This window comes from Protopterus annectens, chromosome 12.part0, assembly GCF_019279795.1.
Source record: "Protopterus annectens isolate FY-2018-M chromosome 12.part0, PAN1.0, whole genome shotgun sequence".
Classification (NCBI taxonomy): domain Eukaryota; kingdom Metazoa; phylum Chordata; order Ceratodontiformes; family Protopteridae; genus Protopterus; species Protopterus annectens.
In genome coordinates, this window is record NC_056746.1 from 529733927 (window position 1) to 529759745 (window position 25819).

Below are 25819 nucleotides of genomic sequence, written 5' to 3' on the forward strand. Positions count from 1 at the left end.
CACAGGAAGCCCCACTAATTTTAATGCTGTTGGATACCAAGTAGTAATTACTAGAAAACTGAAATAAAAACAAAACCAACTATAGCAGAATTAATAGTGAATGTTCTAAATGAGAAAAGCTGGGATCTTTAGAAAAGTTAAAGAGCAAAGTACATGGAAATAAATGGTTTCTGTGTGAAAAATCTATACAGAATAATGTTCAGGAGGAGGCCTGATATTTCAGGGAAGGCAGGATTTGAGCACTCTAGGTAATGCTAATTTGAATAGTAATTGTTAATTCAGAAACCATATCTGTGTAATGCATGAGAAAATCTTTATAATGGTATGTTTTCCCTTTTGTAATTGAATGTGCAGTTGTGTCACTATGGAATATGTGATGTTAATAAATGTGTTTAAAAAGTTCATAACTGTCCAGTTGAGTAACACTCATCACTACACCTTCAAAATATATAACCACTATAATCACAAATAACAGTCCATTTTGTTTTGTATTTCAAACCAATTGTATTATATTGTGCAGAATTTTAATTTCATACTTTGTCTTCTGTTAGTCATTCAGCAGCATTTTTGTCCTTATAGGTTCACATGATATGTATCAAGTTAATTATTTTCAAAATGTTTACTAAGCTGTTTTTACTGTTAAACAAACCATGCTGGGAAGCCATCCAGCTTCCAGCAGCACATTTCATGTCATCATCCCCATTTCTGTTGCACTGAACGAAGATGAATGCTCATGACGCAGGTATTTACAATGAATAGCAAGTGCATCAGCAATAAAGATGGTGCGCTCTCTCTAGTAAATGGAAGCAAAATGCAAGTGTGTCCATGGGTAAGGAGGTGTGGGATATGTATTAGAAGATCATTTAACAGTTGGTGCATCTGGCACGGGACAGAACTTGAAGTACTAAAGTTAAGGAAGAAGTTTATATTGATTACGTTTTTGTCTGACCTGAAAAATAAGTTGCAGGTGATGAATATGAGTTGGGGTAGTAGGGGCAGGACAGTGGTAGAAAGTATGGGAAGATGATGATTAAGGAGTGGGACTTTGGAATTAAAGGACTCTGAACAAATAAGGATGTGGTGAGACTGATGTGATAAGAAGTGAGTTAATATGAGATGTGTCAGGGTAAAGAATCTGAGAAATGAGGGACCAGGATGATTTGACAGGAAATAGAGTGCAAATTGACTGGAAAGAGAGAGACTGGAAAAGCAGAGTGAGGCTTCTGACTGTTAAGCTGAAAACGGTACTCCCACAGTTCCACATCCCACTTTAGCTAAAAGTGGATGAACAAATAAAAAACACATTTTGAGGTGAATTCTCACATTTTCACTGGTGTAGTTGCATAGTCACAGGAGGATAAGTCTCCCTGTTTACTTGTAAACATTTTCATTGATATTAATTAGGCAAGTGTGAAGTAGAGTAGTGTGGAAGGTATACCTTGCCATCACAATTATAGTAGCCTGCGGCGTATTGTTAATTGGCTAAATTTCAGGTGATGAGACAATTTTATCTCCATGTAAGTTTATTTTAACACTTCGCATCGAGACTGGTAAGGTATATTAGCAGCAGATTTTTGTAGTTTTGTTACAGTGACTTGTGTATGCTCATTTTGAGAAGGTTAGTTAAAACTGATGTATCTTAATCAGAGACACATGTAGCATTGCAGATGGCCTCCCACTTTTTTTTGCTGGATTTGAATTTGACTTTGCATTGTCTTCTAAACTTGCTTATTATAAATTATTGGGGATTGTATTTTTATACCGATGCGCATTAGCTGCTGCCAAAGGAGTGACAGAATAAGGTAAGCTTTTACCATCTTGGAGGGAAACTTAAATGCTGGAATCCTGACAACTGATATCTGAAGGCGATTTTGGAAACTTCTGCAAGTGTCTCTGACAGTCTTCTTTTGTGATAATTACCTTGCAGCTGTACTTCCGCGTTTCTTTGAAGCTTACTTCTTTGAACTCTGCATTTCACCCCTACACTTAACAACAGTTAAGAGTTATAGCTGTATAAAAGAATGGGTCAAAGTAATGACCAGAACTTTCTTTTTTCTATTGGTTAGTTAGGATGTGAAGAAAATAGCTTATTGAATTACTGCATACCTGATTGAGTTTTACTTTGAAATTATTTTTTTCTTTTGTAGTGTAGCTGAAGATTTGACTGTGTGCTGCTGCACTATTTACTGAATGAAGCTTTGTTTTTTTTTTTACTTCTTGTAGAGCCATATTGCCTTGTAAATGTAGAATCCACACTACAAATGTTTCAGCAGCTACTAGAGGGAGTACAGTATATTCACTCACTGGGAGTTATGCATAGAGACTTGAAGGTATGTTCAGAAACAAACTCAAAATTGTGGTGTTTATTAAATCTCAGTCTTTTTTAAACCCTCTTAATTAAAGTTATCCCATACCCTTCTAATGTTAAGGACAACTTTTGACTTGCATCGAAGGCATTTAACAAACCATTCAAGCCTTGAGCGCATTTACCTTGTGTGTGTGTATGTGTGTATGTGTGTATGTGTGTGTGTGTGTATGTGTGTATGTGTGTGTGTGTGTGTGTGTGTGTGTGTGTGTGTGTGTGTGTGTGTGTGTGTGTGTGTGTGTGTGTGTGTCAAAACGTCTGAGTATCATTGGATTCATTGAAGTTTGAAACTTCTGCAGGGCCAGGATAAAACATGACAATGCCGAATGTTAGCTTTTACTAAGCTTGAATTGTAATTGATGATGTGTGGTTAAAAGTGATCACGAGAAAGCAATGTGCAGCAGAGGATTCAAGTATTTTTGTTTGTTAATTTTATTGAATGCAGTACTATCACGGAATAAAACACTGAAAGCCAATTTTATTGAGTAACCCACAAAAAAAATGTTTGCATATGGAGGCAAGTATACCTACACCACTCTACTGACATACATAAATATACTAAATTTACAGTCTTACAGTTGTGAGGAAAAGGTGCAAGTCAAAGTCTATTCCTGCACCACATTTGCACCATATTTAATGCATAGTAAACTAAGTAGTGACATATGCATCAAATTAATATTCCCTTGAAAGTATTGTAAAAAAAATTAGAATTAGCTGGAAAATAAATGGAGTTACAAGGATTCCTTTTCATGAGTTTTTGCAGACAAGACTGCTTTCTGTACTGTATATTCAGTGATATTGGTGTCAGTGAAACGTCATCATTTCTACAGCATTTTGGCCTTGATAAAAAAGGAAAATATGCAGCAGTTTCACAAATAATAATTTTTAAACTGGTTTCACATGATTCAAAAAATGTCACTGACAACCAACAACGTTTTGCTTGTGCTAAAAAATGCTTTTAGAAGCATTGACAACCAAAACTGAGTTGACATGATTTGGAAGAAAAAGGTGATCTCAGGAAAGCAACATGTAGCTGCTTGTTGTTGTTAGTAAACAGAAATTAACCTGCTGCAGTTTTCAGAAGCACCAAGTTGGTAGTGTTCTTGCTTTGCAGTTTATGATCGGGGAAAGCATTTTGCTGTTTGGAATCTTGTTTGGAATCTTGTCAGTTAATAGAAACCACAAATGAAAAATGTAGTTTATAATTGTTGAATCACAAATAAATTAAACTACCCACATAGAAAATGGTGTCAGAACAAGTTTTTTTCCAAGGGCCAACCCCCTGCACCCCCTTATTGGAGGTTTTACTACCTCAAACATTTTCATTTAATATACTAATGTTGCAGTATTGTTGGGAAAAGCCACTGTCCTTTAATTTTAAAATACACATCCTTTACTAGATTTCCAGAATTGTGTTACAACTGAATAAATGTAACAGGCTTAAGTAAAAACTTGGAAATTTAGTTTGCTGTTAACATTAATGTAGAGTCTTAATTTCTAACAAAAGCAGTTCTAATTACTGCAACACTGATCTACTTTGAAAATCGGTTAGATTGTTTTCTTGCTGTCAAAAATCCTAGCAAACTGAAACTAATTTCTCCATGCTGAGCTGAAGCAGTCTTGCTTCGTAGTTTGTGATTATGGGAAAGCAATATACAGCATTTTAGACTGATCCACTTGGAAGCAATATAAGTTAGCGTGCTCTTCATTAGAAAATAATAGTAAGATTGATTTCACAAGGACGTATTTGTTCAGTTGAATTAATGTAGCATTTGGTTGCTTGTGGTTATGTACTTTTTACAGCTAAATAAATGAGGTAAATGCTGCATTCACCTCTCTAAGTTGGAGCTTCATGAGACAGTCTCAAACTAAATTGATTGCAGATGTGCTCGGTTTTGTGGTAATTCCTATAATTGTTCCATTGTTTATAATCACGTGATAGGTTCGCATTCCTTCATTCTGACAAGGCCACTGTGATCCTTACAAACAGTGATGCAATGAATCTGATTGCTGTTAACCCATAGAGTCAGTGTGAAAGAAGTAAATGGACAATCTGGACTGATCTGGTCAGTACACAGTAATACTTGGACCTGGGTGCCTTTTCTTGGCAACTATGAAAATCTATTGTATGCTCTAGCTCTTCTCTTCCCAAAATGACCTATTCTTATTCTTCAGATCTCAATGCTGCTGCTTCAACTCAACACGTCTTCTGCAGTTAGAGTAACTATAGTGTTAAAATTGCTTTTCTGGTCAGCTTCATGACAGATAAATCACTATTTTCTTCAGAATTTTTCTTTTATACCATAGTTCCTTAAATTCCTATAGTTGTCTGACAGATTTCTAAAAAAAACTTTATTTCTCTCATTCCCATGCCCATTTAGGCTATGTCTCTCATTATTACTATATGTGGTGCTTCCTGTCCTCCCTTTCTTCACTATTAAACACATCATTACATTTAATTGTATTCTATATGTATTGGCATTGCCTTTCATAATAAGTATTTCATTTATAAGGTTGATTGTTTAGTGGTGTGATTACTGGGTGAAGTTGAAGGGAAGCTTCATCTGTGTCTGATTGCTGCTTAGCACTTTTGCAGTATACATTTTAAGACTTGAAATTACCTTTTTATTTTCCATTCAGTTGGTCTGTTTACTGTTACTGTTTAACATAATGGACAGAGAAAAGACCTGTGGCATTTGCAGTCTGAAGAAATGTGTACATAAATCATGTGGGTCACAGGGTGGGGGCTCTTAAGTGTGGTGTGCTTGGGGTCATGCCATTTGACTGCAGATTGAAGTATTTGTAATACTTTTAGTGCACAGACTTTTCTAGACAGGAGAAATAAGCTAATGCTTAAGGCCTTCTAAAATGTTGAATCCTTTAAGAGGACTTTAGGCCTAAGAAGAAAAAGAGAATGATGGAGGAGGCTAAGAACATGATTTCTAATGCTCCTTTGATATCACAGTTGAAGCTTCTTAATTTCCGGGTGTCATCACTGCCATCAAGAATTCCCACTTCGGGCACTGCCTTTTGCACTGGTGACATCAAAGTTTTTTTTGTTTGTTTATTTATTTGTTTATTTTTGCATATTTAGTGTTCCTAGTTTATCTATACAAGTGACTCTGATCTGTAATGCTACAGCAGCCTTTTACTTCAGGCTTCCTTTGCCTTTGTTTAATTATTGATAACTACAATAGATGCCACCCATGTGGTGGGGGGTGGGGTCTGCAGAACCAGGGCTTTTAATGGGGCATTTTCTGTGACTCACTTCCAGTGCCCCTGAAGGGTTGGCTGTCACTTCATTCAAAAGCTTGGGAGGTCCAACCCCATTAATGAAAGAAAGCAGTGGTGAAAATGTAAAAACTGCTATTAACAGAGATACCCAAGAGGCCCTACCAGACCAGTGATGATCGAATTACTCAAGATTCTTTTAGTAACAAAGTAAAACAAAGACCTCAGACCCATTTTGGATCTCCACAGATTGAGGGGATTTGTCAAACAGACCATGTTCTGGATGGTCACTGTATAGTCCATTCTTCGTGTCCTGATAAAAGATAACTGGATGTGCTCAGTTAATGTCAAAAATTCCTACCTGTCACATAAAGATAGCCAGGCATAACAGGAAGTTCCTATGCTTTCAGCTGGGAGTCCGTCATGAGTTTCAAGCATTGCCTTTTGGTTTCACCACAACTCCTCAGGAGTTCACCAAATGAATGGCAGTAGTAGCAGCTTGGATAAGGCAGCAGGAATTCCATGTCTGTCCCTACCTGGACAACTGGCTACTAATAGATTCCACAAGGGCATCTCTGATCAAAGTCAGAGATTCCTTGCTCCAGCTGTTTCAGTCTTTGGCTGTAACAGTGATTTACAAAACGTCAAGCATGGGAACTGGTTTAAGTACTGGAATTTATTGGTTGTCATTTGCATATGGTCAGACAGCCAAACTACCACCTTCCACACTGAAATATCTTTGTTTGCATGATTCCCAAATTCTTCGTGCTCAAAAATCCCTGGTTTCCTCAATTCTACACCTCCTTGGACATATGTCTGCTTCTGTTTGCCTCATTCTTTTGGTAAGATTCCACATGTGGGTACTTCAGTGGATTCTGGTAGATTATTAGTCCTATCTGACTCATCCAATGAATTTTCCAGTTTCTTTCACAAACCTCTGTTACTACCACATTTGATGATGGCTGGAATTTCCTTTGGTCCTGAGATGAACTTTTTGTCTTACCCATCCTCAGGCCACTGTGATCATGGGTGCTTCCCTTTTAGGGTGGGGGATGGAAGGCATTTTGAGGGGGATGACTGCTGAGGGCACCTGGTTATAATCCGACGCCAGTCTTCACAACAGCTTTTTCCACAGTGGTGCGATTGCCATTCAGACAGACAATACGTTAGTATGGTATGGTATTTGAGAAAGGAAGGAGGAACTTGATCATATCCTGTTTCAAGAGGCTATGAGAATTTGGGAATGGGTGATGTCCTCTCAGTAGTTTCAGATCGCTCATACATTCCAAGGAACAGTCAGAGCATACACATTCTTCTACCTGAAGAGTGGTCTCTAAACCTGGAGGTAGCTGTGTGGATTTTCAGCCAATGGGGCACCCCCTGCTGCAATCTGTATGCTTTTCCATCCAAGACAAAATGCAGCAGGTTCTATGATCTGATCCTTCCAGAGGGACTTTCACCTAGGGTCACTCTTCTGATTGCTTGGTCCTGTGTCTTCTCTGCGCCTGTCCACCATCTGCTCTGATAACCAAATTTCTTCCGAAGACTGCGTATTGCAGGCGATTGTGATCCTCATTGCCCCGTTCTGGCTGAGACCAATTTGTATCCCCTTTCCTTGGCCTGACTTACGAAACACACCCTGGGTACTAGACCCTTTTTCAGGTGTGATTTCTCATCCTTTGGGCCTGCCTCACCTGAATCTTCATTATCTTAAACTAATTGCACGGGTCCTCAAATTCCACCAATGGCCAGAGATAAGCTGTCCGAGCGAGTTATTCATATCCTTTCTTCTTCCCAGAAGCCTTCCTTTAGAAGGGTTTAGAGCTGCTCTCTTTGGGCTTCTTCCAAGTGTTTAGATCCCTTTTTTTGCACCCTGAATTTCCTGGGTGAACTTTTTCACTCAGCTACTCTTCTATTAAAGGTCAGTCAGTCACCATTTCTAACTTTTATTTTGGCATGGATAGTATGCAGGTGGGTGGCCCTTAACGTTTCCAAGAGAGGTACCTTTTTTATTAATTCCACCTGTTCATGGCTTGTTACCTTCTCAGACCTCAATCTGCTCTTGCAAATTCTCACCAGACCGCCTTTTGAGTTGGCAGTAAGTCTCATTAAAGCTTTTGTCTTGGAATACTGTCTTTCTGATAGCTGTTACATCAGCAAGAAGAATGTCTGAGCTTCAAGTACTTTCCTCTGCCCACCCTTATCCGGTTTTCCACAAGGATAGTCACCATATAAACCATCCCTTCCTTTCTGCCTAAGGTAGCCTCTGAGTCTAATCTGAATCATCTAATACATTTACATGTTTTCTTTTCAAAATTCAGTAAAATGGATAATATTTGCTCCATGTTTGGATGTTCACAACAGTTGAGATTCTATTTAGACAGAATGAAACATTTCAAAAAATTTAACCAGCTTTTTTTTTCTTTATCCAAGACATGACTTGGCAAGGCCAGTTTCCAAAGTGACCTTATCTAGATGGCTTTCCAATTGTATCTCCTCTGCATACTCCTTAAAATCCTGTTAAGCCTAGAGGTCATTCCATCAGAATGGTAGCTACTTAATTTGCCTTTTTCACTTGGGCATCTATTGATATTTGTGTGGCAGCTACCTGGTCTAAAACCTCAAACCTTTTTGTTCCCATTACATTCTGCGTCTAGAGTTTCATTTGGTTCCAACATTTTGTGGAACGATCTCTGCTTGGACTACTTTGGAGTTGTTGCTGTCTGGGGCTATGTGAGATGAACAGAAAAGGCAACACTGGATGTGAACATTATGTACTTACCATAACAATTGATCCACATCATGTTCTGTTCTTATCCATGTCTCCCACTGTGCTCCCCCTAAATTGTCACTCTTGTTTGTCTTTGTGCACTAGCCCCAAAACTGTATGTGAGAGGGCCTTCTTGATGCCCGTTACCTGTGTACATTTTTCCATCCTGTTCTTTGTTCTATGGCAGTGTTGGCAAACTTGATCTGAGTAGAGTTCGTTAGAGCAGAGAGTTATGAGTAGCGGAGGCGGAGCTCCAGGGGTGAAGGTTCTAAAGGTGCAGGCACTTATCTGATTTGCTAACCCCTAGGTGGAGAAGGATGGAAGAAAACAACATTGATCTATTGTTATGGTAATACATAACTTGTTTAAAATAATTTTAAGCTATTTTTCATGATAAAAGTTGAGTTGTTTGGCTTTTGGAAGCTAGGTAAGTGTTAAGTGCTTTTCACGGTGTTTTTGGTGGAAAAATGACTTTGTACTACTTAGCTATTTTTTCAACTACTCTGTCAAGTCTTCAGGCATTTTTTTCCTTTAGTCAACCAGAGTAACCACATTGCAGCTCTTAAAAGTTGTAGTATACAGAATTCATGCAACAAACTTGAACTTGCATGTCGTGTCCATAAAAATACATGAACTCTGAGTAGTCCAATAAAGCAAACTCTTTATTAACCTCAGACTGTTAAGCTCTTTTGTCCCACAAGTGCTGGACTTCATCATACTGCGACTTCTGTCAGTCCCTTTGAAGGATTCTGTTTTTCTGAATGAATTAACTGTTTCGGTGTGAACATAATGACATTCCACTGGCTGAAGAAATATTTAAATTTACTGCAACTGAAATTTCCTGAACCTACACTAATTCCTTCTGATGTATGTCATATTGATCACTGCTGCAGTAGGCTTAGCTATATGGGTTATATCCTGTCAATGATGTAACAGCTGGCAAGCTGCCAAAGCTTCAGGACACATTCAATGTGCCCAAACTATCTGATAGTTTGGGCTTAGCTGACTAAAAGACACATTTGGGCATACTGCACTTAAGAGCTTTACTGCCACTTAGCAGTACCCTCCTTTGAGGCGTATGAAGATTGACATGTGCTGTTCCTTTGCTGGGGAGGTAAGTTTCCTTTAGGGAAATACTTTACATAGGATCATAGAAGTCTAGTAGGCCAACAACCACTTTTTTAAGCCTAGCCAGGCACCCCAAGCAGAGGCCTGGGAGATGAAACATTTACTTCCAGCATGTAGCCTTTAGAAAAATAGGTGTCAAACCAGGGGGATGAATTTCCTGTGTCCTGTCTAGTTGTCCAAGTTACACTTGAATTGGATGAGGTAGGAACTCCATTTCACACAGATGGGGAGCTTGTTCTGGAGAAGGGGTAGTGTCTGGGATACACACCTGTCTTTTCAGCAGGTCCTATTTGTATCGTAGGCAAAGTTTAAGCCTTTAGAATGGGAATTTTGGTGCTGTTTGATTTGCAAATATGTAGAAGGCCCATCAGGATGGGCACTAACAATGCCTTGTATGGCAGGTATAGAGCTCGCCTCAACAGCCTTTGAGACAGTACAGGGGCAGGGCTTTAAAAGATATTCTGCCTAGGCCACGTTACTTATGCTCTGAATTGTTTTAATGAGGAACCTCTGTGGACTTTACAATTGTTGGATGTGCCTGGTTAATTATATACCAGAGGGAACGTTGTATTCAATGACAGGTCTTTTGAATGCCGAATACAGTGGAACAGTCACCTCCCTGGACCTAGATACCATACATTTGTTTATAAGTTGCACAATATAGAAGGATTTCCTCACTACTGCAAAACATATGATGGTGCATTCAATATTTTATTGTTAATTATTAATACTTTGCTCTTCAAGAAGGTTATTTTGAAGCTAGGAGTTTGTGTTTTAATGGACCTCCATGAGACGGTGCTTTAATTTTAAATGGGAGCTCTCTTTTTTCCGTCCACTCAAAAGTTGTTTAAAGCAACTGAAGCCCATTTTTTCTATGGAGAAATTGTCTGTTTTACTCTATGGGGTCTGTAAAGTGTCTTAAAGTGCTATTTACTGTATTTGTCAATGAAAGTGACTTTTAAAGATTTTTTTTTTTTTCCCACTGGCATTTGCTACTAATTTTCCATGGTAAAGAGACACCATTTTTGGATTGACCATGGAACAATCTGCTGGTCCTTCTAGCCACAAAAAGAAAAAGTTCAGCAAACATCCTTTGTCGTCGCATCAGGATAAGTTTTCCTCTGCTGCAGGTGGGTGACAGCATTGGCCATTAGTTGTAGCTCAGACCAGTCATCTTTTACTTAGGAATCCCACTGGCAGAGCACCTACAACCACTAAAGATGGGGAATAGTTGGCCACATCCTTTGTGACTGTTGGGGTCCCCTCAGGTGCAAGGTAAAGCCACTCTTGTTAGTGCTGGGAGATGGAACAGTGAAGGCGTCCCTGTTTTGTCAGAATGTTTTGCCCATCCCTGGGGTAACAGCTGATGCCATTGCCATTAATAATACTGCTGGTCCCAGTTTTCCTGTCAAAAAGAAACCGAAAACTAAGGATGTACCTACTCCATTTCAAAATTCCTTAGGAATAGTTCACTGGGTTTGGCTAAGGGTTTAATTCTGGCTGTTGATCTTCTTATAAAGCAGTTTCTGGTAAAAGAAAGAAACAGGGTTATCTCCTTTCCAGAAGGATTGAGGAATGTCTCCTTTCCAGAAGAGATTAAAGATTCTGAATCTGGACATGAGAATGAAGGGACATGTATGGGATTTTTTCCTCAGATTTTTGATTCAAAGACGAGAGCTCAGTTTCTGCCTCTTAGGTTCATAGGTTGGTACTAGGCTATCGGCTGTAGGGCCTGTACAAGCCTAGCCATAACAATTCCCTGGCTATTTCGTCCCACACTGTTTACTTCCCTGGACTCATGTCTAGCAGGGCGACTGACGTGATCCCTGGGGTGAATTTCCTTTCTCCCATCCAATCATCAAGGTTCCTTTTGAAGAGGGCCAAAGAGGTGCTTTGCTTGACATGTATGGGCAAGTCTATTCCAGAGTCTGGGGATTCTCTGGGTCAGGAACCTATCCCTCCAGCATGTTTTGTTTATTGTGATGACAAGGTTTAGATCCCTGGAGCGTGTGGCTCTGAGGGATTGGGATTTCTTTGTGTAGCATGTCCAACAGCTCTGGGTTTGACATGGCCTTGTATGTTGAGCAGAGATCACCTCGGAGTAGACGATATGTGACAGAGTATAGCTGGAGTTTTTTAAGGCGGTCATCATAGGGCATCTGCTTTAGGCCTGTGGGGGTTCTCTTTCTCTGTGACTGAGTATGCCAGTGTTTTCAGTGGGAGAACACCGAGGTTTCTCAGTTCCTCAGAAAATACTATGAGTTGTTATAGAAGGAATTTCCAAATTTCCAGGACCTGCACGCATTCCTCCAGTTCTGTCAACTTTGGAGGATATGTGTTTTACTGCCTATTTTCCTGACAGCTGACCAGCTATCTTTTTTGCAAATAGGATGTGCAAAGTTCCTCAGTACGTTAAGTTTTATATGCTCTTCCCAAACCTGATTTAGTAGCTATAGCTTTAATTAATCATGCTGGTGCTAAACACTTGGTTTAATTCCCATCCTACTCTTTCTGATAAAGATGGGAATATTATTGATAACTATGGGAAGAAAGTGTATGCTTATGCATCTTTGATTTTCAGAATGTTGAATTATCTGGCTCGTTTAAGGTCTGTTCTAAGTGAAAGTATGAGGAATATTTTGTCTACAGTTTCTTATAATTTAATTTCTTGTTCAAGCCACTACTCATTGTTTATAGTGTGTGCATGACTCTGATATTTCTTTAGGGGCTGTTGCCACTGGTACTATTTTGTGGAGGTTTGTAAAGCTGTGTTCTCGGAACCTACCAGGTGATGTTAAAAATTGCATTTTAAGTTCTCCTTTAGAGATTTTATTGTTGGTCCCTTTACTGCAGAGGTGGTCAAAAAGTACGATAAAAGGGGTACATTGATACAGGGAATCTGTCTTAAGATTTTTCACCTTTCCTTTTCCAGTTTTCTAAGGGATTCGCTAACCTCTCACCCACTTTTGGTAAGAAACAAAATAAACAGTCTCTCAAAATACAGATAAACAGATATTTAAGAAACTCCCAAAACCATGTCTAGATCTATTTCTATGGTTTTCTGCTCGGACTTCGGTCTCTGCAAGGAAATACCTTAGACTTTTGGATCTCATAATTCCCCTGCCAAGCTTCACATGTGAAAGATACAGTGGTATCCAAACTCCCAGCACCCAAACCACTTGTCTTTTCATATCCCAGTGCTGGGGTTTGTCAGACGTGATATTTATGTGGTGGAGACAACAGATATCCCTAAATCCAGGTCTGCTCCTCTTCCTTATTCGAAAGGAATCAGTCACCATAAATGCCTCAGATTTTGCTGGAGGAGCAGTTTCAGAAGGGATAAAAGTGCACAATGTGTGGAACACCAAGGACAAATACAAGCACATAAAAAAGATTATTGTCCTGATCAATGCATTAAACTCTGAATCACCTTTGGTCCCCAGGACCTCTTCAGGTTGTGACAAACGACACCACAGTTATGTGGTACACCAACAAGCTAGGGGATCCAAATTGTAGTCCCTCTCAGGCTAAGCTGTGTTAGCTTGGGATATAGCTTCACAGCACAGTCTCACTCTGCATGCATCTTACATACTGTCAGAGCAAACTTGTGTTGCAGACAAGTTGAGCAGGTCCAGGGGAGACCCTCACTAATGGAAAATCTACCAAGAATTGATCTAGCTATGGAGAACACCTCAGAGCTTTTTGCCTTCAATAGCAACAATCAGCTGGCAAAATTCTGCACCAGGACTCCATGCCTGGAAAACTGATGCTTTTTCTTTTTCTCCTGGACATGAAGGTTGCTGTGTGTTTCATCCTTTCCACTAATATCCAGGGTAATTCTAAAGATTCAGAACTATCCTAAGATCATTGTAGTGACAGTCTCCTGGCCCAGGCAACAGTGGTTCTCCCTTTTGAAAAATGGTCAAGGTCAGCTACCACAGACTTCCTCACAGACTAGACCTATTCACACACGGAGTGTTTGATGTATCTGTCCTCCAAACGGCTGCAACTAACTGCCTGGATGATAGAATCCTAATACCATTTAGTTACCTTTTTTTCCCCTGAGGACATGTGACCGGCACTAAAGAAGGCAAGAAAACCTGCTAGTAGAAAATTGTGTATTAGTAAATGGAAAAGATTTTCTAGTTGGTGTCAAGGCAAGAACCAGGACCCTTTTAAGGCTTGAGTTTCTCTGTTTGTTCTTCCTCAGTTCACTGTTGCAGTATCCCAAACTGTTAGGTTATCTCTCCAAATAACCTGGACATCTGGTCTGGTTACCAAAGCATTCCATAAAGCCATGCATTCAGTGTATAACTGAATCCAGCAAGCATAAGGGTATGTAAACGGATGTACAAGTGTAAATCCTCAAGTTTTGTTGACAGCCCAAATGCATGTCTCACACCTGTTAGTCTGTTTTACGCATGGTTGTTGGTACCATTGGCCTTCACTGGTTCAGCTATGTACCACATTGAAGAACCTTCCTTATTTTTTTCTCAATTGCATAGCTTTTTGTTGCTGTATTAGATTTCAGTTGGGGAAAGCATGAGTAGACAGATTTCCTATAAGGATTTCCACTCCCAGTGCCTTTTCTGCTTAGGTGCAGAGCACGACTATAAAAATTGTACAGTCTGTCAGTCCTCTGCAGCAAAGACATTAACAGCATGACTTTTGTCTCTCAGCTGTTATTTGGAAGCTCAGCACCTTAAGTGCTTTGCCCAAGCAAAGATGGAGAACCTTTCTCTTATCTCTGATGTTCCACCTATACAAAAGAAGAAGTTTGAGGCCTAGGCCTGAGATCATGATCACGCGGTCAGAATCAGATGTACCTGGAACTGGCACTACACCCGACGCCTACTCAGATGTCCACTACCATGGCTCAATCAGGGGCCAGTGTGGGATCCGAGGTTTACACATCTGAAATGCCTGAATGTCCTCCAATGTCACTGTTGCAGCATTCTTCAACCTAAGGGATCTCCTGCCAAGGATAGCCCAACATCTGGCCAGTACACCAAAGGCTTCAGCTCTTATAGGTTTTGTGCATCACATATATGCTCCCTGTGCAGAATGTAGGGCATAAAGGTGATGTATGGACAAAAACACTCAGAACTTCTTTGCCATCACTCTGAATGCTGTTCTGCTATGCTGGCTACCAAGCTGTTTTTCAGATAAGAGTGCCCTTTTGGGAGTTTTTCTCCTTTTTTTTTTCACTATTGTCTGGTATTGTGTTCATGTCATCCAGAAAGGGAAATGTTAGTCTGGGAGGCAGATTTCCCATAAAGACAGTCACGACCAGTATCTTTTTTTTGCTTGGGTGCTTCCCACGATCATACTCAATGTTCTTAGTAGGTGTGTTTGTACCGAAACCCCAACATAGTTGCCCGTCTTCTTTGTCCATATATCCTGAGAACCAGTGACTTAAGTTGTTGGCTCAAGGGTCTGTGGCAGAATCCTCCTGTCCTGAGGGCTAGCTGTCTGCCAAGAAGGCAGCCAAAAAAGTTAGGCCTAATCTGGTTGCAGTCCAGCCCTCCACCGGACATCTCTGTAGAGGCTAGTGAAAACCCTAAGGACCATCTGGTGCTTGCTTTGGATTCCTCTGCCACAACCCCATTGGATGCCAACATGGTCCAGATTTCTTGCATGTCCTCAAAGGCTTTTCCAGTGTCTGTACTTGATTTTGAGGGGGAACCTTGGCTGATAATATCCGAGGGACCAAGGGGGATTTCTCAGATTCTAGTGAGGGAGGTAATTCCTACTACTTTTATTGAGTCGCATCAAAGGTTTGACCCCCACCCCCCAGGGTGTTTTGGACAGATGTCCCACAGAAAGAAACAGAAGAGTAAGCATATTTCTTTTATTAAGGATCCCCAGCATTAATGGAAGGATTTCGCTCAAGGTTTGTGTAATGCTTTGAAGCCTCCTCAAGTGGTGTCTGTCCCTACTTTCCCCAATATTCCACTCCTGTTAAGAGGCGTATGGAATTGGATTTCTTGGATGGGCAGTTGCATTCTGGGGAAGAATCTCTGGCTTACTCTTCCTAAATTCTTTCCCCCTCAAACTACAGCTCAGAGGAAGACGATTCCTTGAGTCCAGATCCCCCCTTGGAAGCGTTGTCCTTTGGGAATACTATTGCTCACTTGCTAGACTATTTTAAGTGGGACTGTTCCCAGGTCTTTGGCATTCAAAGAAGGTATTATGAGCTTATGAACTCCTGCAAATGGAGTCTCCCAAACCATCTGCTGTCCCTCCTGTCCTGTCTGCCCTTTTGGATACTTTTTCTGCAGCTTTTGTAGCTCCTGACTCTCAGCCCTTTGAGGCAAAGAAACCGGATAGGTTCTACAAGGTGCCTGAGGACTATATATTTTTTTTATACTTGCCCATCTACTGCTCCTTCAGTGGTATCAGTTTCTTCTGACAAAACATCGAAGTTGTTGCCATCTACTAAGCTCCTTCCTTCTGATGAGGATTGTCAAGCTGTGGAAAGGTTGGGCAAGAACGTTTATACTGCTGCCACCTTGTCCTTCAGGGCCATTAATGACCAGACTGATGTGGCCAGGTATGTTTTGGCCCTTCTTTCCCAAGGTTCTAAGGTGGCATCTGACCTTCCTAATTCTGAAGGAAATGGTTCTGTCCCTTCCTTGTTAGGGTCCACTTCTCAAGTTTCCTGTCACTCAGTAAAATGCAAATGATGTCTCTTCCAGGGCTGGTGCCTTTGATTCAGTGATGAAGCATTATTCCTGGCTGCAGCCTCAGGCTTTGCCTGATAACATCAAAACCAAACTTTTGGATGCTCCTCTAGATAACAAATGTCTTTTTGGGACTGCTGCTGCTGACTTAAGTCTCTTCAAGGTAAGGGAAAGGCCTTGCAGGAACTTGAGCACATTATTTTCCTTATTGCCGAGTTTCAGAGGAACTATCCTTCCAAGTCTGCCTTGGTTCATAGGCAGGCTTGCTACCCTCCTAAGGGTAAAAAGTGTTGTAGACGTTTTCCTTCTGCTAAATTTACTCAGTCTCCTTCCTCCCAGAAACCTTTTCAAGGTAAGCCTGATTCTATTTGATGATTGGCCTTCCCTTCCTCTCTGCCAGGTCCCCTTGTCTGTCCACCTCTCCCTGTCTCTTCAAATTGGTATTGGATCACCTCATATTCTTGGGTTCTGCCGATTATCCATCAGGAATATCTCATGATTTGGAAGTCCATTGCTCTCTCTTTAGGCATTCCTAATCCTCTTCGGAAACATCTTCCTCATTTCCCAGGGGTTCTGCATTCTTTTTTGGATTAGGGCGCCATTCAGCGTGTTCTTCCCAGCCAGATGGGAAAGGGGTTTTACTACAGGATGTTTTTGGTTCCACGGAAGGAGGGTATGGAGGGACCTATTTTGGATCTTTCCCTGCTCAACACCTTTCTCAGTCTCTCTTTTTTTGGATATTGTCCCTCAGACACTTATCTCTTCTGCTTCCCCAGGCCTTTCGGTATCTCTGGATCTCAATGATGCATACTTTCACATCCCTATTCATCCTCTTGTTAGGAATTTATTTCTTTGTCTCTTCCTTGCATTTTTCAGTTCTCTGTTTTGCCCTTTGGCATTTCTACTGCCCCAGGGGTGTTCACCAAATGCCTTGCTCCTATCATTGCTTTTTGCAGGCTTTGGGATGTACATATCTTTTCCTTTCTACATAATCTGCTTATTCAAGCCCCTTCTCCCAGCAGTCTGTTAAAGAATATCCAGTTTGCTTACTTGTCTTTTACACAGTGTGGGGTTAACTATACACCTCCAGAAATCTGTTCGGACACCTTCCAGGGATCATGTTTTCCTCGGATGTAGGCTTCAGACCATTCCCATGCTGAATCTTTCCCTGCCTCCAAGGCTGTTTCTCTGATATCCCTTTTCTAGTCTCTTCTTACTGTGTCCTCTGTCACCACCAGGGAATTTCTCAGACTCACGGGATTTATGACTTATCCCATTCTCATGTTTCCTCTCACCAGACCCTATATCAGAAAATTTCAGTGGCACCTCATAACTGTGTAGCTTCAGCATTGCCACTCCCTGGAGTTCCCAGATTCTTTTCTTCCTTGCCTCAAGCTCAAGCTTCAGTGGTGGATTCATCATCTCTGTTTCAATTCAGGGCTTCCTTTTCAAGTTCCCGTTCCCACTCGGGAGTTTTTTCCTGTATGCCTCAAACAGGGAGTGGGGGTGCTTCTTGTGGCCCCCTAAAGGTCCACGGTCTCTGGCCTCCTCATCAGAGGTCAGACCATATCAACATAAAAGAGGTGAAGACTCTGCAAGCTTTTTGTTCCCTCTTTCAACCTGGGACCCTCAATGTTTTATGTTAGATTTCAACAAGCAGTGGGGCACAAGGTCCCATCTTCTTTGCAGACTAGCTCTTTAGGTCAGGGATCTAGCTGTCCAGTATCAAGTGACGCTTCAGGCAGTTTACATTCCCTCGGAGCACAATCTCATGGCACTCTTTGAGCATGTCCAGAACACAACCTCATGAATTGATGCTTCACAGAGATGTGTTCCTGGATATTGTCCATTGTTACACCTCTCCTCTGAACAGACAACTTCCTCTATTCTGTTTCCAAGTCCTCTGATTAGGAAAGTGGACACCCTGTCTTTTCTTTGAAAGGCAATGTTTCTGTACCCCTCCCCACCATTACAAGGAGTTCTGCACTTGATCAGGCAAAATCTTGCTGGTGACTCCTTTTTCACCCAGACAGCATTGGTTCCCCCTTCTTTCTTACTTGGCCAGGGGCAGTCACCACATGTTACATCACTGGGTGACTGGGTGTATCTTCACACACACAAAATAAGGGGTCTTTTTTCCATCATCACTTGTCCACTGTTCAACTGACACTGTGAATGATAGACTTTTGATCCCTTTTAGGCACCTCTTTTCTGAGGACGTGCTTCAGGTTCTGCAGGAGGCCAGGAAACGCACGGCCAGGAAACGCACTACCAGCAAATCATGCGTGTCCAAATGGAAAAGGTTTTCTGCCTGGTGCCTCTCGCCATCAGGATCCCCCATCAGTGGAGGATGCTCTGGTTCTCTCTTATTTGTGTGATCTGCTGCATGCTGGATTGGCATATTTTTCAGTTCAAGCTCATCTGTCAGCGATTTCTGCTTGTCTGTCATTGACTGGCCTCTTAAGTTTGAGGTGAAGCAATTCCTTAAAGGCCTCCTTCATACCAGGACTTCCAGGAAGCCTATTCCACCTTCTTGAGACCTCAGTTTTTTTTTACTTGAAAAATTGTTAAGGGTGCTTTAGAGCCTGCTTTTTTGCTTCTTTACAAAATTGTACTTGGAAGACTGTTCTTCTTTTGGATATTACTTCAGCCAAGGGAGTGTGTCTAAGCTTCAGACACTCCAGGCTATTCCTATTTTTTTAGTTTTTCAGAGACAGGGTGTCTCTTCATACCAGTCCTTCATTCATGCCCAGTGTGGTCGGTGAGCTGTCCATTAATCAATCTATTCATCGTTCTTTCTTTTTCTTTCTCCACAGTCTGCCAGTAGTGAGAAGGTTCTTCACATCTTTGATTTGCATAGACAGCTCAGATATTATTTAGACAAAACACAAAACTACATTTTTTGTTGTTTTTTGCAAATCTGAGCAGCTTTTGTTTCTTTTCATCCCAGGAATTTGTGTTTGGCTGTTTCTAAGCAAACATCTCCTCCTGAATTTCTAAGGTAATTTCCTTCTGTTCTTTTCATGGCAAATGTTTTTCCTCATCTGTAAAGGCACATTCTTCAAGGATTGTGGCCTCCTCTGGTGCCTTTTTTCAAGGGTCTAGATTCCAGTTCTAGCCTTGAGGCTGTTACTTCGTCCTCTGTCCATACTTTCACTAAACATTACAAGTTGGATGTTATTTGCAGGACCAGATCAGGATTTGCCAGAGCTGTTCTGCATGGATTTTTTAAGGGTTCCTCTATGCCTTCCTCCTGCCAGACTTCCTCTTGAACTCTTGTACTCTCCCTTGGTGAAGAGTACTACAACAGTTGTATGAAAAGACAGTACAGTTGTGTAAAATCTTACCAGAATGGTAGATGTCCTCTTCAGTATTTGCTTCCTCCCTCCTTTCCCCTCTGTGCTGACTCTTGCCCTGTATTCTGTTTCCCTCCTCACTGAGGGAACCTTCTCCCTTCTTTCTTTTCCCTTCTAGATGTATGTGTTCCTCTTTGTCCCTGAGGGTATTTTGTTCCTGCTGGAACTTCGTTTCGGAGTGTTTGCATCCATATGCCACCTTTATGCCCTATGTTTTGCATGGGGGAGCATACATGTGACGTATGACACCTGTAAGAGATGAAGGCTTTGGTATACTGACCAAATATTGGGCTATCCTTGGCAGGAGTTCCTTTAGATGAAGAATACTGCAACAGTGAAGAAAGGGGCATCTGGTGTTATGGTAAGATTTTACGCAACTGTACTTTACTGATGGTGGTATGAAGGGGGAACCCCACTTAATTTCTGAATGACCCAAAAGCATACCACAGATCCTCATTAGAGAGGAAATTCCAGACTTTGCTCATTGAGGTTCATCAGGAGTCAGATCCTCCATGTTTAATCAAAGCAGATGTCACACAGAGGAAAAAGAAACTAAAAAGGTTTTCTCCCCTCAGATGTTTAAGTAAAAGGAGTGGATGCATTTTTCACAGGGTCTGTTTAGGGCCATAATGGCACACGGGCCAGCATGTTTTGCAGAGCCTAGTCCTACTTCTGTTTCTCCAACACCCCAAAAGAGATATTTAGAGTCTTCTGAGAATGAAGAGGCTGAGTCAAACTCAGATGTGCACTCCTTGGCCTGTTCATCCCACATTCACTTGCCAGGCCATGTGGCTTCTGATGACCCCCCCTTTTGAAGAAGCTTCATTTGGAGAAACTGTTAATGTGATTAAATATTTTGAATGGGAATCAAAGCAGATGTCTGAGGTTGAACAGAGTACTATAACCTCTTGGAAGTAGGCACCACAGCTCCTGCACCTGTGCTGTCTTTTTTGGAGACTTTCGTTGATGACTTTGCATCGACTTCCACTGCACATGACTCATAGCTGTCAGTTCTAAAAGGCCTGATAGAGTTTACAAAATACGTGAAAACTTGAAATGTCTGTACAAAATACCCTGTGGTAGACCCTTCTGTGTTTTCCTTGTCTACAGACAATCATTGTAAGTTGCTTCCTGCTGCCAGTCCTCTTCCTTCAGATAAAGACAACAGGGCAGTACACTGAATGGGGGAAAATGTTTATACATTTTCCAGTCTGGATTTTAGCATTCTGAATGGTCACATCATAATGACTAAAAACTTATCTGTTCTGGACAATTTAAATAAAACATTGTCCTCTTCTGAGGAACCAAGCAGCAAACAGGCTTCATCTATTGTGGCTCAGGCTTCCCAACTGGCTAGGCACAGTATAAAAGGTAGCTTTGATGCAGTAGAAGCTCCCTCCAGGGCCACTGCTACAGGTTCTGTGATTACGAGGTATGCATGGCTGATATTTTCAGCCCCTCCCAGAGAATATTAAGGCAAAATTTTAGACTCTTTGTCAACAAACCACGACCTTTTGTTTGGTCTGGATGCAAAAACAAGGTAAACTATGAAGGATTGTAGACTGATTTTTATCAATTCTGTGCCAGATACCAAAGGAACTACCCTGAATGAAAAACACTTCTTTTGTTCTCAAGAAGTCTAGGCCTTATCATAAAGCTTAAAAAATGCCTAGGAAAATATTCCAAGACAAACTTGACAGAGACTCTATATCTGGGAGGTCTCCCTACCCAGACAAGTCTGCCTGATGTACCCCTCACCTTTCCTTATACAGTAGAATGGAAGAGATTTTCTATCTGGTGTCTGTCTGAAAAACAGAACCCAGTACATTGATTTCAGCCATAACTGCTTGCCTACCTCTTGATCCCTCCTGTTCCTACCAGATTAGTGGTAAAACCATTCATAAATGGTGTTCTCCAACTGAAACCTCGAAGAAAAGTTGTCCTGCCTACTTGTGAACTCAATTTTGTACTGATGAAACACTCAGTCCCTCCTTTTGAACCAACAGCATCTGCCTGTTTCACACATTCTGTACTTGGAAAACCATTCTTCTGGTAGCTCTCAACCTTGTCCAGACAGGGCTCCAAAGTACAGGCCCTTATGGCAACATCTCCCTTCCTTATTTGGCCTTAGGTCTTACATCAGACATATGTCTCTATTGAAAGTTTTGGCTTTGGAATCTGGGCCAGACGTCCAAGATGTTTGACCAGATAAACCAGCAGTTTGGAATACTACCGCAGTGATCAGCACAACATAATTTGTGTGAGTTATTATCCTCTGACCTGTCTTACTCCTCCAAGATACATTTGGAAACATTCATGTAAGAGGAGGCACATTGACTCCCCTCCAGAGTCCCTCACTGAAGACACCAATGTTGATGAAAGGAAGGGATCCCCCAGATCACCCCTTGAGGACATCTCATTCGGGAAGATCCTCGAACTGTTGAGGCAAAAAGGAGTGTGGCCTTCCAAAACCCCCTTCCAAGAGGAGTCTGTGTTTCTTGAGGCTTTTAGATCCAGCTCAGCTACTTCTTGGGTGGTCCCTCACACCAGTGAGATAGTGAACTTGATCTCTTGGCAAACATGGAAAGGACCGGATGTGATTGAGGTATGCGTGGCTGGGCCAGTACCCCAAAAAAAACAGATAAATACCTTGTTGCTCTGAAAGATGGGCAGTATTGTAGCAAGGGCCTGGCAGTGGATGCCATGGTGGTAGCAGCAACCACCAAGAATGAGCTTGCAAAGGAAAGCTCATCTGTACGTCCCCCTAACAGAGTCTAGGGCTTTAGGTAGATTTGAGAAACAAATCTACACTTCAGCCACCTTTTCATTAAAGTCGCTGAATTTTGGATTGTGTCTTTCGGCTTTTCCCGGTTAGGGGTCACCACAGCGGAACTCCGGTCCGCTAATGATTTGGTAGTGGATTTTTACATACCGGGTTACCAGCCCTGATGCACAACCTTCAACGAAGGCACGCCCCATTCACGTATGCCTCCACACAGAAGACGCTCTAGCTGAGAATCGAACGGGACAACGTCTTGCTGTGAGGCGACAATGCTGCCGCAGTACCACCACTGCAGTGTTAAAGTCGCTGAATTATTTGGCACATATTACTAGGGTTCAGATAGAGAGAGATTTGACAAAGCAGCTCTCCAAATCTCTCTCTGCGTGCATGTCTACAGAGGACAAGAAAACTGTCAACTCGCAGTTGGGTACCCCTTCAGTCCCTGTCAAATGCTTGTATGTTTTGGATATCCAATGCAACTAAGCACTTCAAGAGCAATTGCCATAAGGAGACCTATTTGGGCGCACTTGTATGATTTTGCAGAGCCCTTTAAGATGACCTGTGTAAATGCCCTGTATGGTAATTTGACCCTTTGCAAACCCAAGGTCAAAGACGCACACTCCAAAAGTCCATAGGATGAGAAAACCCTTTCTGCTGTAAGAATGTATTCCTCCCTATTCTCTTCAGTGTCTTTCTTCCTACCCAGCTGATCCTAAAACTGTTTCATAAAGGTCTGCAGAGGAAGATCATGATCATCCTCCTGGAACCTTTTGGTCTTGACAGGTAAGGTTTCCCTTCCTGTCGCCTCATTTGATACACTCGCCTTGAGTCCTGGACCCCAATCCTGGTCTTCTTTCTCACCTATCCGACATGCCTCATCCAGGCATTCGAGCCCTGAGGTTAACCACTTGGTTCCTCCACTTCCATTGATGGTTAGTCAGTCCAGGGTTTCTTCCCAAGTTATCCATATTTTCACTTGTTCCCAAAAACAAGATGTTTTGTAGTCCTATCTTGCCTTCATTCTTACACATGGGTTCGGAGCTGATCCTAGTCTCCGACTCGGCCTTTTTACAAGCTCAAAGTCTTCTAGTTAGCTCGTGGCTAGGTAGGTATCCTAAGGATTACCAGTACAATCCCCAGATCTCATTTCCTTCATCGATGAGTTCGGATGTGGTTCTTCTTGGCCGTGGCTAAGTCTAACACATTTTGCTAATTTTTTTACTTAATTCTTCTGTTTTTCATATTTAGATAGCTGCATATAGCTGTTATTATTGTTATTTTTGTAGTTAGATAGTTTAGCAGTTACTAGAGTTCTTTCTGTTTTACGTATTTCTGAGAACAGTTGGTGTTATCATTCTGTTTGGTATCCTGTGTGCCAGTTAGTTTCTTCACTGGGGTTGTTTTCTATATATTTACTTATCCCTAGTTCAGATATTGTTGATATTAGTGGTTGTAGGCGCCTTTGTGCGTAGTTTAGACCGTGTGTGCATTAGTTTAATATTTAGGTAAGCTTCCTCTCAGTGTGCTTAGATTATAATAGTTTTGCTTGCGGAGCTCTCTGCTTATTTGTATTTGCAGTTAGAACAGGGTTTTTTGACCTTTGTTCTCTTGATTTGAATTTAGAGATTGTATTTCTTCTCTGGTGTGTGTGCAAGACTATTGTATTGTCTTTCTGATCCCTTCCTTTCTAGGTCCGTTTTAGAGAACCTAGGTTTTTCTCCCTTTTTTCTCTACCAGGGCTAGGCCCGTTGGACCTAGTCTTCCCACTTTCCCTTTCTTCTCTGTGTGTCTGATTGGCAGTCTTCTGTGAGATGTCTAAGGAGGTCAAGGATCATAAGCCATCTGGCTTTAAAAAGTGTGTGAAATTTTCACAGAAGATGTGTATAACGGATGGCCACAGTAACTGCGTATACTGCCTTGGGGTCATCCACTTACAGGAAACATGCCTATTTTGTCACTCATTTAGTGCCTGGGTATTGCAGGAGAGAAAGAATAAACTTATTTTAAAAGGTCTCCTTAAGCCCTCTTTTGAGGAAGAACTGGCTAGCTCTTCCTCCTCTGCTAAGTCTCATGGATCCAAAAAGGAGAAATCTAAATAGTCTAAGAGGCCCTCTCCAGTGCCGGCTGCTGCATCGGAGCCGCCTCTCAAAATTTCTAAATCTGACATACCTGCTGCCTCCTCGGCTCCACTGAGTTCGGAGCCGATCGAGGGTACTTCTACTACTACTGTTGCTACAGTGTCGGCACCAGGTAGTTCGGAGCCAACAACTGATAGTAGACATCGGAGCAGGTCTACGGATTCCTTACTGGTCTCTCCTACATTAAGGTCACCCATATTACAGAGATCCCATTCTCCTGAAGTCACCTGCCGTACCTAAAATGTTGTTGGCTCTGACCCAGTCAGTTCCGGGGCCACTTGTGTCCGCCACCCCTTCTGTGATTGCTCCTCCGAGCCATGTTGGACTTTTGGAGCCGGAGTGTTCAGTACCACTGGTGGAACCCTCGGTTCCAGCTCCCCTTGAGGTTGTTTCGGAGCCAAGTTCCACTCTGACACACTTGGTGCCATCTGTGGTGTCTAGGAGCCAAAGCTACCCGGTTGGCCCCGACAGGGATGCCTGGAACTGAACCTCTTTGGTTCCGAGCCTTCCTCTTAGAGCGTTGGCTAGGGTGAGCTCGGACACTACATCTATCTCTGAGCTGATGGCTCTGGAACCGATGGCATCCTCTGTCTCTTCGGAGCCGGGGAGGTCTTCAGAGCCAGAGAGGTCGGCATTCGAGATGATGAGGAGTGTGCTGTCCCGATCATCAGCTCCTACCAGGGGTACCGATACTCTTCCCCCTAGGGCACCTACTTCTGTCTCAGCACCTACTCCCTCTCTGGACAGCAGAGACCTGCAGCCTCAGGAGCCACTGGCTGGTGGCCCCCATTCTTCCAAGACCTCCCAGGAATATCCTTCCGAGGAGCCCCCATGGAAGTGGGCATGCAAGAGGAAGCATGTAGACTCCCAGGACAAGTCTCTTACCTCTGACACCGACCTCGAGGAGTCAGAAGGTACCCCAAGTCGTCCTCTGATGATGTCTCCTTTGTAGACATCCTGGAGATCCTTAAGCAGAGGTGCGGCTGGCCCACTGTCACCCCTTCTGATGAGGAGTGGGTGTACCTGAAGGCTTTCGCGTCTCAACCTTCAGGCTTTTGGGTGTCTCCACTCTTCGACGAACTGTTAGAGCTCATTAGTATGGGATACTCCTGATGCCGTGGAGCCAGTCCCCAGGAGACCAAATAAGTTTCTATCAGCTCCCAAGGAGAAGGAATTTTTGTCAAAGGGTGTTCCCGTAGATGCCATGGTGGTGGCGGCGGCCACTAAGAAGGAGCTAGCGGAGACTTCTTCTGTTCATCTGCCGAATAAAGAATCTCGAACAATAGACAGATACAGGAAGGGTATCTTTTCGTCAGCGGCATTTACTCTTAGATCACTGAATTACCTTACACACTTCACGAGGCTT

The 25819-nt window shown here is 42.1% G+C and overlaps 1 protein-coding gene across 7 annotated transcripts in view; it reads left to right on the forward strand.

Annotated features, from left to right (window-relative positions):
* Window positions 1-25819, forward strand: part of LOC122816697 (eukaryotic translation initiation factor 2-alpha kinase 1-like) — a 1078686-nt gene that overhangs the window by 641589 nt on the left and 411278 nt on the right. For all 7 annotated transcript variants that reach the window (XM_044089674.1, XM_044089672.1, XM_044089671.1 and 4 more), the window contains one exon: window positions 2224-2330. In XM_044089674.1, the coding sequence (XP_043945609.1) occupies window positions 2224-2330 (107 nt within the window). The remainder of the gene's footprint in view (window positions 1-2223; window positions 2331-25819) is intronic.